This window comes from Nyctibius grandis, chromosome 17 (genome assembly GCF_013368605.1).
Source record: "Nyctibius grandis isolate bNycGra1 chromosome 17, bNycGra1.pri, whole genome shotgun sequence".
In the NCBI taxonomy this organism is placed as follows: Eukaryota; Metazoa; Chordata; class Aves; order Nyctibiiformes; family Nyctibiidae; genus Nyctibius; species Nyctibius grandis.
This window is the reverse complement of record NC_090674.1, coordinates 11,670,962-11,686,375: the sequence shown is the minus strand read 5'-3', so window position 1 is coordinate 11,686,375 and position 15,414 is coordinate 11,670,962. Positions and strand designations below refer to the sequence as shown.

The 15,414-nt window shown below is 62.8% G+C and overlaps 1 protein-coding gene across 2 annotated transcripts; it reads right to left on the bottom strand.

Annotated features, from left to right (window-relative positions):
* TUFT1 (tuftelin 1) lies at positions 1-14,039 on the bottom strand. 2 transcript variants are annotated; one of them, XM_068414821.1, is made up of 12 exons: positions 13,958-14,039; positions 9,691-9,765; positions 9,312-9,416; positions 8,820-8,906; positions 6,567-6,638; positions 5,855-5,968; positions 4,283-4,411; positions 3,462-3,556; positions 2,726-2,831; positions 2,213-2,296; positions 1,333-1,433; positions 1-1,010 (listed from the first exon to the last, which is right to left on the bottom strand). In XM_068414821.1, the coding sequence occupies exons 1-12, from the start codon at positions 14,015-14,017 to the stop codon at positions 956-958; spliced, it is 1,083 nt and encodes a 360-aa protein (XP_068270922.1). In that variant the 5' UTR covers positions 14,018-14,039; the 3' UTR covers positions 1-955. The 2 variants fall into 2 exon arrangements, with proteins under 2 accessions (XP_068270922.1, XP_068270923.1); XM_068414822.1 differs by lacking the exon at positions 13,958-14,039 and adding an exon at positions 10,583-10,638.
* Between the last annotated feature and the right edge of the window lie 1,375 nt (positions 14,040-15,414).

The window sequence follows — 15,414 nt, the reverse complement described above, 5'->3', positions numbered from 1 at the left end:
TGTATTTCTGTATTAACATGTCAGTACAATGCCAACATCTTTCCTCTAGATGTAGCCAAGCTCCTTTCACGGGCGCACCCAGGACAGGTAATAACCGGCAAGCCCAGAGGAAGCTGGTTGGTATTTTCCAGTTCAAACATGGGACAGGCAGTCCTCAACCGTGCGCCCGTGGAGGTGGACAGCAGCAATCCTGCCTGTCACCACATCCTTGGAAGACACCAATAATTTATTGAAATAAATACAGGTAACAAACCAAACAGCCTCTGGGTTTAAACACTACGCGTACGTCGGGTATGATTTCTCTACGCTCTTGGGAAAAGCACGGCGAGACGCTGATTTTTGGCCACGTGAGCTTTTGCCAAGTCCGGAGCAGGCAGATGTGTGCTGGAGATCGGAGGTGGAGGCTCCCAACTCGTCACGCATTGGGCGTTGCTGTAGGAAGGAGTCCGGTTTCAGGAGGATTTCTTTCTTCTTTGTAAGAGTGAATCTTTTTTTTCTTTTTTTCCTAATCCAGAAAGGTTAAACCCCAAGTCCATGTTGGCAAGCTGCAGGCTGAAGGGGGGCTCTGTTTGGACGAGGCCCTTCAGAAGCAAAGGCTGCTCTCGCGGAGCAACCCCGGCAAACCCAGGACCGACCAGGGAAAGCGAGCCTGGCGCCCCAGCCAGAGAGCCACTGCGTCCGTGCCAGGGCCGGCTGGTCCCAGCCTCCAAACCGTCATCCGTGTGACCTTGGGACCCAGGCGGACAGCAATGTGGACGCTTCGCAAACCTCCTGCCTCTGCCAGGACCGCCCCGGCTACGTCTGTCCTCGGCTGCCGCAGCTCTCCAGGGCATGGCCCTCCGCCGATGGCTCCGGGGAGACTGGGGGCACAGGGGCCAGAGGACGGCAGTCAAGCAGGGAAATCCAGTCAACGATAACAAGGGGAGAGTCTTCAGCTCGGACCGGCCCTCGAAACTCATGTTTCCACTACTCGAATGAGAGGCAGCGGCTTGGGGCCCGTCAGCCTTTTGCTGCAAGAGAGAAAGGATTGGTTCAGACAGGCGAACTGGATGGGGTTTGAGGGGAAAACCTGGGGGAGAGGGTCCTGCCCCAGCCCTGGTCGGTGTTGGCTTCCCCCAGAACCACCCCTGGGAGGGACCTCTGCTCCCCTACCTCCCCGGAGGGAGGGATGCAGGGACGGAGACCTCTCTGCAAGCAGAAAACATACAGAGCACTTCCAGAGGAGCATCCCTGAGTCCAGCATCATCTCCCAGGCTGCAGCTCCCGCGGCCCCAGGTAAGACACGGACCTGCGGGTGAAGCTGCTGCTGCGGGGCACGCGCTCCCCACGTACCTGCTCACGTACTCCGACTTCGAGCGCACTCTGGAGCTGGGGCCGCCCCGACTGACTTGCTTCTCGATCAAGTGCTCGATGCGGTCATGCATCTCCAGGTTCTGCAAGAGATGGAGCCACCGTTAGCGACAGGGAGCTGGGGACAGGCTGCGGGCACACGGATGGCTGGCCGAGGAACGCTCCGGTGTCGTCTCTTGCCATGGGGCAGCTTGTCCTTGAGGGAAGTGAAATCCCACCCCACACAAGGGCTGCTCCCCCAAGGAGAGCCGGGACGGTCCGTAAGACCAACAGAACCCCCCCAGCACTCAACCTCTCGCACTGACTCCGTTTTCTGCCCGGGTTCGGGGCGTGCTGTGCTCACGCACGCCGTCCCCGTGCAGGAATTGGCAAAACCCGTCACTGAGGAGGGAAGGCAACGCTGGAGGTGCCAACGTGGGCTCGGTTTTTCTCCATAAAAGGCGAGAGGTTTGACACTTGTTACAATCCTAGAGGCTGGAATGCAGTTTTAATTTCTGACACGCACACACTCAGCTGCGGCTTTGTAAGCAAGAAGGGTTCTGCTGCCGGAGAATTGCGCTTGATGAGATTATTTTGGACTTGGCTCGAGTTCACAGCTGCTCCAGCAGCCTCGGCCGCGCTGGAAACCATCTCACCAGCTCAGAGGCCAGCGCAGCCCTGGGGCCGCAGCGGGCACGCTGTCCTACGCGAAGCGGGTGTCGGCACCGGGCAAGGGCTTTGCTGCCGGCCGCTCTGCCCAGAGAGAAGCTCTTTGCCAGAGGGAGCCCAGCCACGAGGTTGTGCATAAACCAGTCACAGCGGGAGGGTCTGAGCTCGGAGCAGACCCCGTGCACCCCCCCAAAACAGCCCCGCTTGGACGCACCTCAGCCTCCAAGTATGCGACTCTCTCCTTGAGCTCCTGGATCATGGCGTCCTTGGCCTGAATCACCGTTTTGGAGTTCTGGAGCTGTAAGAGAAAAGTTCACGGCAGCTGAAAATCCCCCTCGTGTACAGCCGGGTTGGGGAAGCGTCTAGGAAGGAGGGCAGCTTCTGCCTGTTAACACCCACAACACTAACTCCGAGGTCTGCATAAAAGCCAATCAAAAAAAGCCTCAAATTAAGTCTGAGAATGAAGCCGCAGGTGAAGGAGCCTCCGCTCACACGGTCTGAGCTTTAACCCTTGCAGCAGGCCGAGCTGGGTGTGCAGCACTCCTTTTACACCCCTTCTATCACCCACCCGGCCCAGGGCAGCTCGCGCCGCAGCCCTGTGGGCTGTCACCCGGGGCCAGTCCCTGCTGCAGGACAGGGCTCTGGGCTGCCTTTGAACTTGTGTCCCCTCTGGGTCCTCCCAGGCTCTGCCCGCTCCATCCTCCCACCCCAGCCCCGCTCCTCTCACCTGCTCGATCATCTGGCGGACCTTGCGTTGCTGGCTTTTCAGCATGTCGTCCAGATGGTGGATCTTCTCCCGCAGCATGGCCACCTCCTTCTCCAGCTGGGCTGACCTGGGAAAAGGAGAGGACAGAGTCCAGGAGCTGCCGGACGGCTTCCCAGAAAGGCAGCACCCACCCAGACATGCCCAGAGCAGCTTTTTATCAGCCAGGTCTCCTCTACAGCCGCACAGGCCTTGAAATATTTTGACTAGACAAGGCAAGGAGAGGCAGAGACAAAACCTATTCAAGCAGGAGCCACAAAGACAAGCAACCACAGACTGCGGGGACACAGGAACATCAGGAAGAGTCAGGCCACAAACAAGGCCTTCCAGAAACGAGCCGTTGCCAATTAGCCCCTGGAGCACAAGGATACCGGCTGGGCGGAACGAATCCGACGTTACGGGGAGAGTCGGCGGCTCCGGAGGCTCCCTAGGCCCTGCCCCGAGCTCCCAGCCCGCAGCGGGGCTGCGAGAGGTCTCCAGGCAGCTCCGCTCCGGAGCTCCAGATCTCTCGGAGCAGGGCAAAACCGCGGGAGGCATTTGGAGATTAGTCAGCTCTTGGGAGTAGGGCGCTGTTTTGCAAGCCAGAGAGCCAGCACGCCCTGCGCAGGAATGTGCAGTCATGCCCCAGCGAGCTGACAGCCCGACCCAGCGGCGTGGGCTCGCTCTGGAGTTGGCAGCCGAGCCGCAGGCCAAGCCTCACCGGTCCTGTTCGGCGAGCTTGTCACCCTCCACGCTCCTCAGCCGCGCCAGCTCCGCTTCGCCTTCTTTCATCTTCAGCAGCAAACTCCTGTGCTCCTGCGGCAGAGCGAGGGGCAGAGTTACACGGAAACAAGTCGCAACACATGCTCCTTGGCCTCCGCTGCAGAGCGAGCTGCAAACGCCCAGGGAGGCGGCGGGCGCAGCCCGGCCTCCCCGCTCCATCTGCGGGTTGTTTTCATGAGCGTTAAATTTACATGCGAGAGGCAGACAGACAAGGGCAGCCGCAGAGATGACCGACAGACGTCCCACTCCTTTACCCCTAGGATACAGGCAAGGCACCAGCCCATCTCCTTCCCTGCTGCCGGGCCAGGGAAGGCGGGCCCAGATCGCTGCACGCTCACACTGCACTGTTAGATTTATGGCTTTAATAGTATTATGAGCAGACCACAGCTAAAAAAAAAAAATATAATCATGGCTGGAGGTTGTGTTAATGCCCCCATGAGAAGAAGAACCGGGCGGCTGTCTAGACTGTGCACTCGTTTCCAGGATACCTGGAGGAGTTGGCACAGACCAACCAGATCTTCTAGACCTGAGTTAAATCAGCAGCAGCCGACTTCCAGCCGTTCCCAGCAGCTTTGCCCGACGCTTTCAGGCTAAACCTAGGTGGGAAGTCAAACCCTCCGTATGGCGGGTACCCTGCAGCTGCGGGGTCTGCGCTGAGCACTGCCAGACTCATCACCACCGGGCTTTCCCATTCCCCCCCAGCAGAGCGGGACTGGGGGACTGAGCCCATCAGCCCCACCGCAGCTCCAGGGCCGGTACCTTCTCCATCCCTGCCAGGAGTCTGTGCAGCTCCTCCACCTGCACCTCCTTCTCCACCACGCTCTTCTCCGCTCTCCGCAGGGCAGAGCTCGTCTGCTCCGCTTCCTCCTGGTACTGCGAGACCCTCCTCTGCGAACAAGACAGAGACGCCTTTACCCCGGACCCTCGCGTGCCCGGACACCCCAGCCCCCGGAGCAACGCCCCGGAGCCGCGCCGGCGCTCGAAGCCTTGGCAGGCGGATTCTGCTGCAGGCAGCCGGGCGTCTCAGCAAACAGCCCGACGTGCTTCAGAGAGCAGAGCTGCTTCAGAGAGCTCCCCGGCTTCAAAGCGCTTCAAAGGAGCGAGCGCTCACACGCTGTGCCCATAAAGGCTCCTCAAACGCAAGAGACACGCTCGCTCTCAGCCGCGCGCGCTCTGGGGCTGTTCGCAGGCTCCTCTCGGGCCACCTGCCCCAGGAACCGACCTCGCAGCCAGCCCCACGCCTGCAGCGATGGCTCAGGAGCTGAGAGGGGACAAGGGTGTCCCCATGGGTCCCCACGACAGGATGCCACATTGAGAATATCTGGACAGTGCTGTCAGGATCAACAGCTGCCAGAACGCCCGTCCCTGCCACCCCCGGGATCTCCATCTGGGCTCAGAGCCCTCACTCAGCATCACAGCTGATCCAAGACCCCAAAATGCCACCAAACCACGCGACTTCCTACGCGCGAGGACAGATGTCCTCGGGGCACGTGCCACCACTGCGGGCGGGCAGATGTCCCCGTGCTGGAGGAAGCGGTCACCGCTCAAACCCACTTCCCCAGCGGACGCTGTCCCCCGTCCCGCTGCAGGGAACCCCCCAGGGTTCCCGGGACCAGTTTGGTCTGCGGGACAGGATGCGAGCCGGGATGTCACCGCTGCCACCAGCGCTCGGAGCTGCGGGGTGACGCGGTCAGGCCCAGCCCATCCGGGACATGAGCAGTCACTAGAAAACACACCGAAGGGACCATTAATCACCAGGGCCGAGGAAGGGAGGGAGGCGAAGGCGGCAGCTTCGTCAGCATGGCTCGGCAGGGAGAAGCCGAGGAGACCCGCGCAACGGCTCCGGGTGCCTCCCGCTCAGCTCGCCCATCTCCGCAGCAAACAGCCGCGTGGAGGAAGCAGCTGAGCTCCAGGAGAGACCACGACGGGCGGCACCGCCGCAGCTCAGCACCGCGGTGGGGAACCACGGACATGGTCCCTGGGACACCCCGGCTGTCCCCGCTCCCCACAAAACACCCCTCTCCCGCACCGAGCCTGGCTTCCAACCTGGCTGCTGCTTTTATTTCATGTGATTTTTAACTGGGAAAGCATTTATGTCTTCAGACTCGTCTGGGCAGCTGGGGGGGCAGCGTGCTGGGGTCAGGCCAGGGCTGGGCTCCCCGGTGTGTTTTAACGGCGTGCACTGAGCCCACTGCCCTGCAAGCAGGAGCCACACACCTCCGGCAGCCCGGACTCGTGTGCCCATGCAGCTCCTCACGCTTCCAAAAAGAAAATAATACCAAAATCAAATAAACCCCACGCTTCCCCAGCCGAGAGGCGCAGCGCGGTCACCTCGAAGGCTTGCTTTTCCAACTGATGGCGCCTCTCAGCCTCCTGCAGCCTCGTAAACAGCCTCTTGGCCGTCTGTCGGATCTTTTCCACGTCTTCCCCTGAGCAGTCCTCCTCCTGCGGAGACGGCAACAGGACAGGGTGAGCAGTCGGGAGGTATCAAAGGAGCCCTCCGCCCCGGTGTGGGCAGCGCTGCTGGTGACAAAGCCTGGTAATGCCACTCCTCAGCGTGGAAAAACGACAGCCGCTCCTGTCCTCACCTCCCACGCGTGAGCGGCAGCTTCCAGCCCTCCAGATAACACGCTCGGTCCCTTTGGGTGCCTCCCCAGCCCTGTTTGCAGGGTGCCATCCTGAGCCGCGCTTGGGCAACGTGACCCCCCGCCACGTGAACCAGGCCCACAGCAACCCAGCCCAGAGCACCTGCCCCAGCCGAGGGAAAGGCGAAGAGCTGGAGCATTATTTACCAGCCTAAGACTCCTGTTATCCCTTCTGCTAAAAAGCTCTGGTGTGCAGAGGTTTAAAAACCCATTACACGCATTTTTATTGCTCTAATAGAGCTGCACTCTCTTTCTGATCTGGCTCTGATAAAAAGACTAGAGTTTGCTCGCCTGGTCGGGTGCTGAACAGGCTCACAGTTACCTCCTGGGAGGCAGACACCAAACCAAACCCAGTATTTCTTCCCAGAGCGCTGGAATGTCCCACTTTAGCCCCATACCTGCTCCTCCCAGGAATCGGCACGCAGCCTCTCAGGGTACAGCCAGCTCCCGTTCTGCTTTTCCAGCACGACCTGCGTAAGCAAGGGACAGAGGGACGGGGCTGTCACGGCGGCCGGCGCAGCCGCTGGCGCGCAGCCGCATGCAGACAGCTCTGGGGCACGCGGCGACTCGGGAGCGGGGGGTTCTTCTGCAAACGAGCATGCACCAGTGCCTTCGGCCAGCCAACGCGCTTTGCTCACCGACTCCTCGCTACGTGCTTGGGGGGGGGTTAGAATTTTGCCTGTAAACGGTGCCAACGTTCACTCGCCACCAGCACCTCGATCTCTAAGGCCCCTCCTATCATTTTCCAGACCCGACGATGACACCTTTTTAATAAGTCAATGTCATTTAACGCCCGAGAAATGCTCCCGTTACCTGTGCGTGCTGTTTATCTCCTTGTCTGTTCTCAAGTTTACTACTTAAGTCTTCCCGCAGCTTCTTCAAAGAACTTCTCGCCTGGCAAAGGCAAGTCAGTTTAGCTGGGTCTGCAGGGACAGCGTCACGCAGCCTAACAGAAACCAAACTCAGCCTGACAGAAACCGGCGGCTGCCACGATGCCCCGCGCCGGGACGCGAGCGATGGCTCTGCCAGCCTGACCCTCTGGTTTCACTAGAGCCCTGCCTGCAAGCAGCCCCGGCGCTGGCAGATGCGACCCTTGCGAGGCAGCGTCCCACAGACCATGGGAAGATAGAAGACAAAATTAAAAAAAAATGCCACAACCTGGAGACGCTGCTGATTTTTCATGCGTTAGTCATCGACTTCACCTTTGAAGTGCTGAGAAGACCCTTGCTGCTCCCCAGCTCCCTCTCTGCCACGCTGCAGGACGCCGACAAGTACAGTCTTGACTTGCAGCTACTCGAATTAGTCAGAGCGAGTGAGCCAGAGGAATGATTTACAGGCTTTTACAGCCAACGCTGCCCCAACGCTTCGCAAAGAAAAGCTTTCTCAAAGCATTAGCAGCGTGGCTTCGTCCCTACCCCGGATTTTAGATGCCCGAGGCGCTGGGGCAAAGCAGTTTGCCAGAGACAGCAGCAGGACGAGGCACAAGGTGAGAGCACGACGTGCAGCTCTCGGGTCAGCGACCGAGCCCTCATCCCAGGGACAGCGACCCGTGACTTTGATCCAGCTGGATCGAGACGTCCCCAGGGTTCTTACACCACGACCCAGTGCAGGGCACGTCTCTTGGATGCGGACAGACTGGTACCGCCACCGGGACTTACTGGTTTAGCTTATTCTCTGGTTTTCACATGCAGGGTTAAGTCGCCCTGCGCGGTTATGCTGCTTCAGCTGTTCTGACAGGGCCACGTCCAGCCTGGGCAGCCAGGCGAGGCCTAAGTCCCGCCGCACTGTTGCGGAGAGGCCCTGTTAAAACCCGACTCCTGTTTCCATCCGAGCTGCGGGAGAGCTCAGATCAGAAGAGCTGAAGCCAAAGCCCCAGGAACAGGAAGGATCACGCACAAAAACTCTGGCACCCAGGCGGCTGCGCGATAAGGGCTGGGTGAGCCCTGGGGAGCCGGGCAGGAGGCAGCGGGAACAGGCTGTTCTCTTTCGGGGCAAAAACACGTGTTTTGGCAGAGGAGTCAGGAGGATGACGTAAAAGACCTGTAGGCCGCCCTACCAGATCTGCCCCTTGCTGCTCCCTGGGGCCGCCACCCAGCACAGAAACTCCCCCAGAGAACAAACCTAACTTGAAATGTTTCTTTTTCCCCCCTTTTTCTCTTTTTTTTTTAATTCAGGCCAAGCTGCCCAGACCAGGCCATGCACGCACCCACTGCCGTGCCTTGCAACCAGCTCTCCAGAAATAACATCCCCAGGAGGAGCAGAGGAAAGGGTTAATCTTCCCAGAGCCTCACCATCCAGTTTACTTTGGGAGATGAGACATACCAAAGAAACTGCCTTTTAACGAGAGGCTCCAGCTGTGCCGCACCCAGGCATGCAGGGGACAGCCTTGGGGGAAAGTCATCACGCAATTCTCTTCAAATTCAGTCCATATAGCAGAGCAATTAGTCAGGCTGAATTAATTTATGGCGCTTGATTAGACTACTGCCCTGTACAGGCAAGTCAACAAACTGGAGCGTTCAGCTCCGCTGCCAGTTTGCCGGAGCCGCTGGGGCTCAGCAGGGGCATCGTGTGAAACCCCGCGGGAAGCAGAGCGCCCCGACCCCCGTCACAAGCCCCCGCGCAAGCCAGAGCCCCCCGCAGACGTTAACTACCTCTTGAATGTAACGAACTTCACTTTTCAGCTGGCTGACGTGCTCCTCGTGGTTCCCGCTGCCCTCGGCCCGCGCCTTGAGATAAACCTGCCCAGGAGAGACGGCGGCAGCGGGTCAGACGGTGCCCAGCAGCGAGCCCAGCCCCGCAGGGATGGGGACACCGGGTCTCGCCGCGTCCCCAGCCCCGCCGTCTGCTGGTTCCCCCTTTGCAGTTAACCTTCCCCGGCGTTTTTTGAAGCTGCCCCTCCTGCTGCGTGACCCCCACCCCGCAGACCCACCGCAGCCGCCCCGGGGTCACGCTGCACCCCCCCAGCGCCGGGGAAGCCCACCGAGCTGGTGCTGCCAGCCCCCAGCGCTGCGCCAAGCCTCCTGCCCGCCCCACCCGGAGCTACACCGGCGAGCTCTTTGCTGGCGCAGCTTCAGCCAAAACCTTTTTCCCCAATTATTACACAAAATTGCTCCGTAACAAAGCTGGGGAGCCCAGGACCGTACCTTGATGATCTCCTCATCGCCGTCGTTGGATTTGATGCACTCGGAGGCCAGGGAGTGACCGTTGCTGGACCTGTTGGCCACCATGGCAAAGGCTTTTCCCACCGGCTGCAAGAGACAGAGGTGGCAGGGCTTGCTGAGAGGCGAGACGGGCCGGAACGGTTCGCCCAGCTCCAGCCAAACGAGCACCGGGCACTTTCGCAGCGGAAGGCGGCGCCGAGCACGGCCTCGGGAACCGGCACTGAAACGCTCAACAGAGCAGGAGGGGAGTTTTCTCGTTCACAAAGCGACTGATCCTCCACCAAACGCCCGCTCCCCGCTCCCTAAATTAACCCACAAACTTCTAATTTCAACCCCAGACCAGGGCGCGGGGGAGACCCACCTTCTGCTTCGCCTGCTCGCGCCGGTCGCCCGGGAGGTCATTCGGCAGAGTGAGCCGCAGCACCTTCACGCTCTCCTGGAACGAGAGGCCGGTCTGAGTTTCATAACACCCTGAAAGTCTCTTTACACCCAGCTCCGGTACGAGCTGAGAGCCAGGCCGGCATCGCTGTAGACGTGCGGACACGCTGCCTCCCCCCTTGGTCTGAGCTGCAGCCGAAGCAACGTCGGGTTTAGAGTAACAGCGAGGGCACGGCAGCTCCGTTTATCAAAGGCATCAGGGCTCGGAGGAGCCGCGGCCCGGCCGAGGCTGAGGTAACGCAGACGGGCTGGAGCAGCGATTGTGGGGCTCGTTTTCCTGCGTGCCCTCCCCTGCCAGGAGCCCCGGCCCTCACCGCTGCGGCGGGGCCGACACGCGGCATTCGGCAGCAGCCCTGGAGAAGAGCGAGAGGAGCCGTTCCCAGCTCTGTGCCGGGACCTTGCCGGATCCATCCCTCTCCCTGCCCTACCGCGATGGCCACGCGTCCCCACGGCTCTGCCCATCCTCTGCCAGCACAGCCCTGGCCGCGCGGAGCCCGTTTTGGCAGCAGCCAGCGAGACCGGTGGCCGGGCACTGCCTGGCTCGTGGCCACAAGCATCCACGGAGGCTCCAGCCAGGGTCTGGTTTGCCTTCACCCCTTAACTGCTCACCCAAAGCCTTCCTGCCAGGGCCACCCACCCAAGGGTACTTCAGCCACATCCAGCACCGTGCAAAGCTCAGCAAGCGTCTGAGGAGACGCCGGAGCATATAAAAGCCCTAAAGCAGCGCATGGGCACCCGAAACGCGCCGTGGGGCCGCCCACTCTCCGTCGGCAGCTTGACACCAGCACCGCACGACCCCCCCGTCCCAGACAGACCTCACCAGCACCCAGGCAGCCGTCGCTCATGGTCCTTCTCAAAATGACCCCGAAGGTGGGAGCTGCTCGGCGTGCGGCAGCCACGGCAGCGGGCTCTCAGGCGGCCGCACCGCGGAGCCAGGGTAGGTGCCCGCGCAGCGCCGGGCGCCCGCCCCTTGCCACGCCTCGACCACGTCAGCCTCCTGCTCTCCAAAAGCAACGTCAAGGTATTTCTGCCTTCCGCTTCCAAGCGCTCTCCTCGCCGCCCAAGTCTTGACAAGCCATCTGTTTGTTTCCAAAATATTTTGTACACGCTGCTCGCACAAACTCCCGGGAAACGCGGGGCCCTCCCACGGCTCTCAAACCCGCGGCCAGACCCCTCCGGTCCCCCGTTAAGACGATTATCCAATAGAAACATCGCTTGGGCTCTCCCAGCACCCAGCAGCACTGATCATTTAACCAGATATTCTTCTGCAACTCGTACTCCAGGGAATGTTTTCCTCAGCAAGACCCGAGGAGTTGGAAACTTCGGCCAGAAAGTCCTAAGAGCGGGCGGACGCAGCGTCGCCGCGGTTTTGGGACGATGCAAGAGGCACTCGGGGTTTTACACCCGGGAAAACGGCTCACGGCAGCGCGAAGCATCGCCCATCGTCTTCATGCTGCCTAAAGCAAACGGGACACAGGGAGAGGCCGGGGCTGAGAGCACGGAGCAGCCGGCAGCAGCCTCGGCACAGCACAAGCCCAGCAGAGCCGCCAGCAGCACGTCAGCCCCTTCACGCGTCCTTACTCGCAGCTTTGTTTACAAGCGCTGGGATCCAGCGTTCGCCAGCCCCGTCCCGTCAAGCCCGCGCAGGGTGCGGCGCTGCCAAGGCAATCGCTCACCCGGGGGAGATTCGCTGCGATAAGAAACAAGCACTGGCCCATTTCCATCCCCGCAGCCAAAACCACCCCGAGCCGGCACGCGGGCGCTCTCCGTCCCGGCAGAGCCTGGAGGAACCCGAACCGGCGGCGGCAGGAAGCGAGGAGCAGCCGGTGCCTTCCCGACCCGCGCCGGCGCTACCAAACCCCGGGTCAAACAACCAGGAAACCACCCATGCAAATGCCGGCGGGGGAAGGCTCCGCCGCCTCCGTCCTCCTCCACGCCGCGGAGGAGACAGAGGGATGGCGAGATGCACGTTTGAACGAGGCTCTCGACACCGCTGGCGTGGAAAACCGGCCGCTTCGGTGCGGCGAATGCTTTCAGGGAGGCCGAGGCAGGGGTATGCGGTGGAAGCCACAGCCGGGATAAAGCAACCCCCTCCCTGCCCGACTCGTTCGCCTGAGTAGCTCGGCGGCGGTGAGCGGCGCCCGGTTGGCACCAGGCAGGCAGAGGAGAGAAGAGGCGCTGGGTTTGGCTCTCGTCTCACGCACCGCTGGCACGCCAGGCCCCGGCCGCGCTCTCGCATGGTTGTTTTTGGGCTTTGCTCTTACCATCCCGCAGCCAAAGTTTCACCAGATCCGGGGCGGTTTCCAGGAGCAGCTGCTCCTCCGACCTAAAGCTGGGGCAACCCCGAGGGACGCAGCGGCCGGCACACGCCATCCTCCCGTTCCGAGGCGCCGAACGCGGCTGGGGCAGGAGGAGCGGAGCGCGGGGACTCCCCTGCCCCACTCCTTTACCTCCCGGCTGGCGTTAAACCCTCTCTGCCGACACGCCCCTGCTGTTCGCCGCCCCGGAGCCGAGGGGGTGGCGGGTTTCGGGCCCCCGCCGTTATTTTCTAGGGCAGGGAGGAGGGTTTTGCAACGTGGCCAGCGCAGAGAAGACGGAGGAGTGCCTCGTGCTCATCTCCTGCTTGGGAAAAAACCCACCTCAGAGAGAAAATTCTTCCTTAACGCCCCAACCGTGCACCCCAAGGGTCACTCCACCGTGTGTTTATGGCTTTTACTACCGGCCTCGGAAACGAACCACGATGGGGAGAGCCTGGCTGGGTTTGAGCGACCGCTGCAGTGGTTAGGGGCCACGCTCCCAACGATGAGGGGTCCCCAAATCCCGGTGGCCCTTTGGGTCCAACCACCCGGCAAGAGCTCAGTCCCCTGGAAATAAGGGTGAGCGGTATCGGCTGGGACAACCAGGACGGGCTTGCAGGGACGCCGAAGCCGATTTTAAATCATTTGGTCTATTTTGCATCATCCAGCTCAAAAAACCCCAGATGGGAAAAGCTTGGCTGGAGGGAGCGGCACCGACTCCGCTCTCGGGGAAGAGGGAACCCTGCAAAGCCCAACCACATCCCGGGCGGAGGAGAGGCGGCCCCGTCCGAGCACCCACAGCCGGCGGATCCCGACGCTGGCGTTTTGCAACCGCGGGGAAGGCGCTCCGTCCGCCCGCCCGCCCCGACTGTTAAATAAGAACAGGCCTGACCTGACCCAGAGGGTTATCGCCGAGGATCAGCAGCAAACAGCCCCGGCGTTTGGAATCGTGGCGTTACAGAGGCGCTTATCACCCTAATAACCCATTAGCCAAACGAGCCCGACTCTGCAATCGCTCCTTATAAGGCCGGGAAAGCTGCAGGGAATTAGGGCTCTCCTACGGAGACTCAGAGCTGAGTCACCCGGCAGGGCTCGGGCCGGGGAGCCGGGCGGTCGCCGGCACGGGGGAACGCGGCCAAGCACCGGCACGGCTCTGCCGCCGCCGCCTTTGAGGGATCCCTCCGGTTGCCAAAACCTGAGCAAAAACCGGACTCGCGGAGCCCCACCGCCAGCTTCGCCCCCTGCGCGGGGAAATCGGGGCGCCGCGCCGGCGCGGGGCCGGCCTTGGGGTGCTGCCAGCCCCACCCAGGGCCCGGCCTCGCGGCGATGGCCCGGCTGCTGACGGCGACGGGGAAAACCCAACGATAAGGAAGGGAAAAACGCGAGGCCCGGCTGTAACCCGGGGAGGCGAGCGCCAGGCTGGGCTCGCTGCCGGCTGCTCCCACCGCCGCAGCCCCCGGGAGCGTTACCCAAAAAACCCCATTATTCGTGAATGGCTCAAGGCCTGCGCAGCACCGTGTGCTCTCCGGGATTCCCAAGAGCCCCCCGTAAGCGCGCCAGGGGCCAGCAGGACCCAACGCCGACCCCGGGATGCCCCTCGCTGGGCTCCACCGTCCTCACCCACCCCAGCAGGACCCATCCGAGCCCCCGCGGACCAGCCCAGCGAAGGTCTAGGGGGCAGCCGGGGGACCCCGAGGGGCCACAGGGCCCCCGCAGACCCTCAAACCGCCCCGTGGCTACCAGGCAAGCCTGAGCGCAGTGGGACAGGCCAGGGCAGCAATGCCAGTGGCACAACCCCGCTCCGCTTACGGCGCATCCCGGGACCCCCCCGCCCCACCGGGCCCCCCAGCCGCCCCCCGGGTGAAGGCACAGGGCAGGGGGCTCGCGGCTCACCGGGCTCTCGCCGTGGGGCCGCACGTCCAGCACCGCGCACCAGCCCCGCGGCCCGTTCATGGCCCCGCCGGCTCTGCCGGGGCGCGCCGCCGCCGCGCCTTTATGGGCCCCGCCCCCGAGGCGGCCACGCCCCCGCACAGGCCACGCCCCCTTAAACCACGCCCCCCTCGACCACGCCCCCACCTAAACCACGCCCCTCCGCTCTGGCCACGCCCACGGCACCCTTGGCTCGCCGCGCCGAGCCGTGCCAGGGCCGTGCCAAAGCCGTGCCAAAGCCCTGCCGAGCCCCACCCAAGCCCTGCCAAACCCAGCCAGGGCCTGCCCGGCAGTGCCAGGCGGTGGGATGCCGTGCCGAGCCGTGCCAAACTGTGCTACAGTGCCCCAAACCGTGCCGTGGTGCCCCAGATTGTGCCCTGGTGCCCCAAACCGTGCCAGAGCCAGTCCCCCCACGCCTGGGGGCTGTTTGGCCTGGTGGGAGGTCCCGGGGGTTCCCCCACCCAGAGCCGTGGGGTCACCGGCCACACACCGGGGCCAAGCCCGCTGGGTGCCGCAGCCCCCTCGCCCATGCTGGGGGGCTGGGGGCCCGGGGTGCTTCCAGGCGGGTGCCCCTGTGCCACGCTGGGTGGCCTGGGTGTGCCAGCGCTAATTGCCACATGCTGGTGTGATGAGCTCAGCCGGCCTCAGGTCACCGCTGGCCCCAGCCCGTGCGGCCAGGGACACGCTCCAGCCCTGTGCGGTCACCGGGGCCGAGCTGAGGACACGCTCCAGCCCTGGGGCGGGGACACCCTGTCCCGGGGGGTTTGGGGCAGCGGGACTTTCCCCCGGGGCCAGCTGAGGTGGCAGAGCTGGGACCAGCAAACTGTGGTCACGCTCAGCCACGGGAGCCCTTCGGCACCCCACGGCCGCCGAGCCCCCACCCACCGCTGCAGTGCCCACGGGGGAAACCGAGGCACAGGGCAGGGATGGTGGTTGACCTCAGCTCTGGCACACGTGTCCGGGAGGAGCGGAGGGCAGAACCGGTTGTGCTGGCCCGGTTCAGCCGCAGCGGGGACGCCGTGGGTGTGGGGGCAGGTGCCCTGGGCGGTGGTGACACAGAGACGTGGCCGGTAGTGACCGGAGAGGGGACAGGGGTGTCCCTGGTGGTGTCACCTCGTCCATCCCCACTGGCTCCACCCCAGTTAAACGTCACCGGGGCACGGGAGGGGAAACTGAGGCAGCAGGGATGGGGCTGGCTGGGTCCCCGGGCACCGTCCCAGCCCCGCGCCGGCTCGGGGACGCAGCCAGCTCGGCCCCGCTCGAGGCCACGGAGGGGAACTGCGGTAACCACCTGCCAATCAACACAACGGCGCTCATTAGCACTTGGCACGACTCCCATCCTTGTTAATTAGTGATAACGAGGATTTATCTCCAGGCCAGATTCAATGGAGCGGGGAAGGAGCCTGGTGCCACACAGCCCG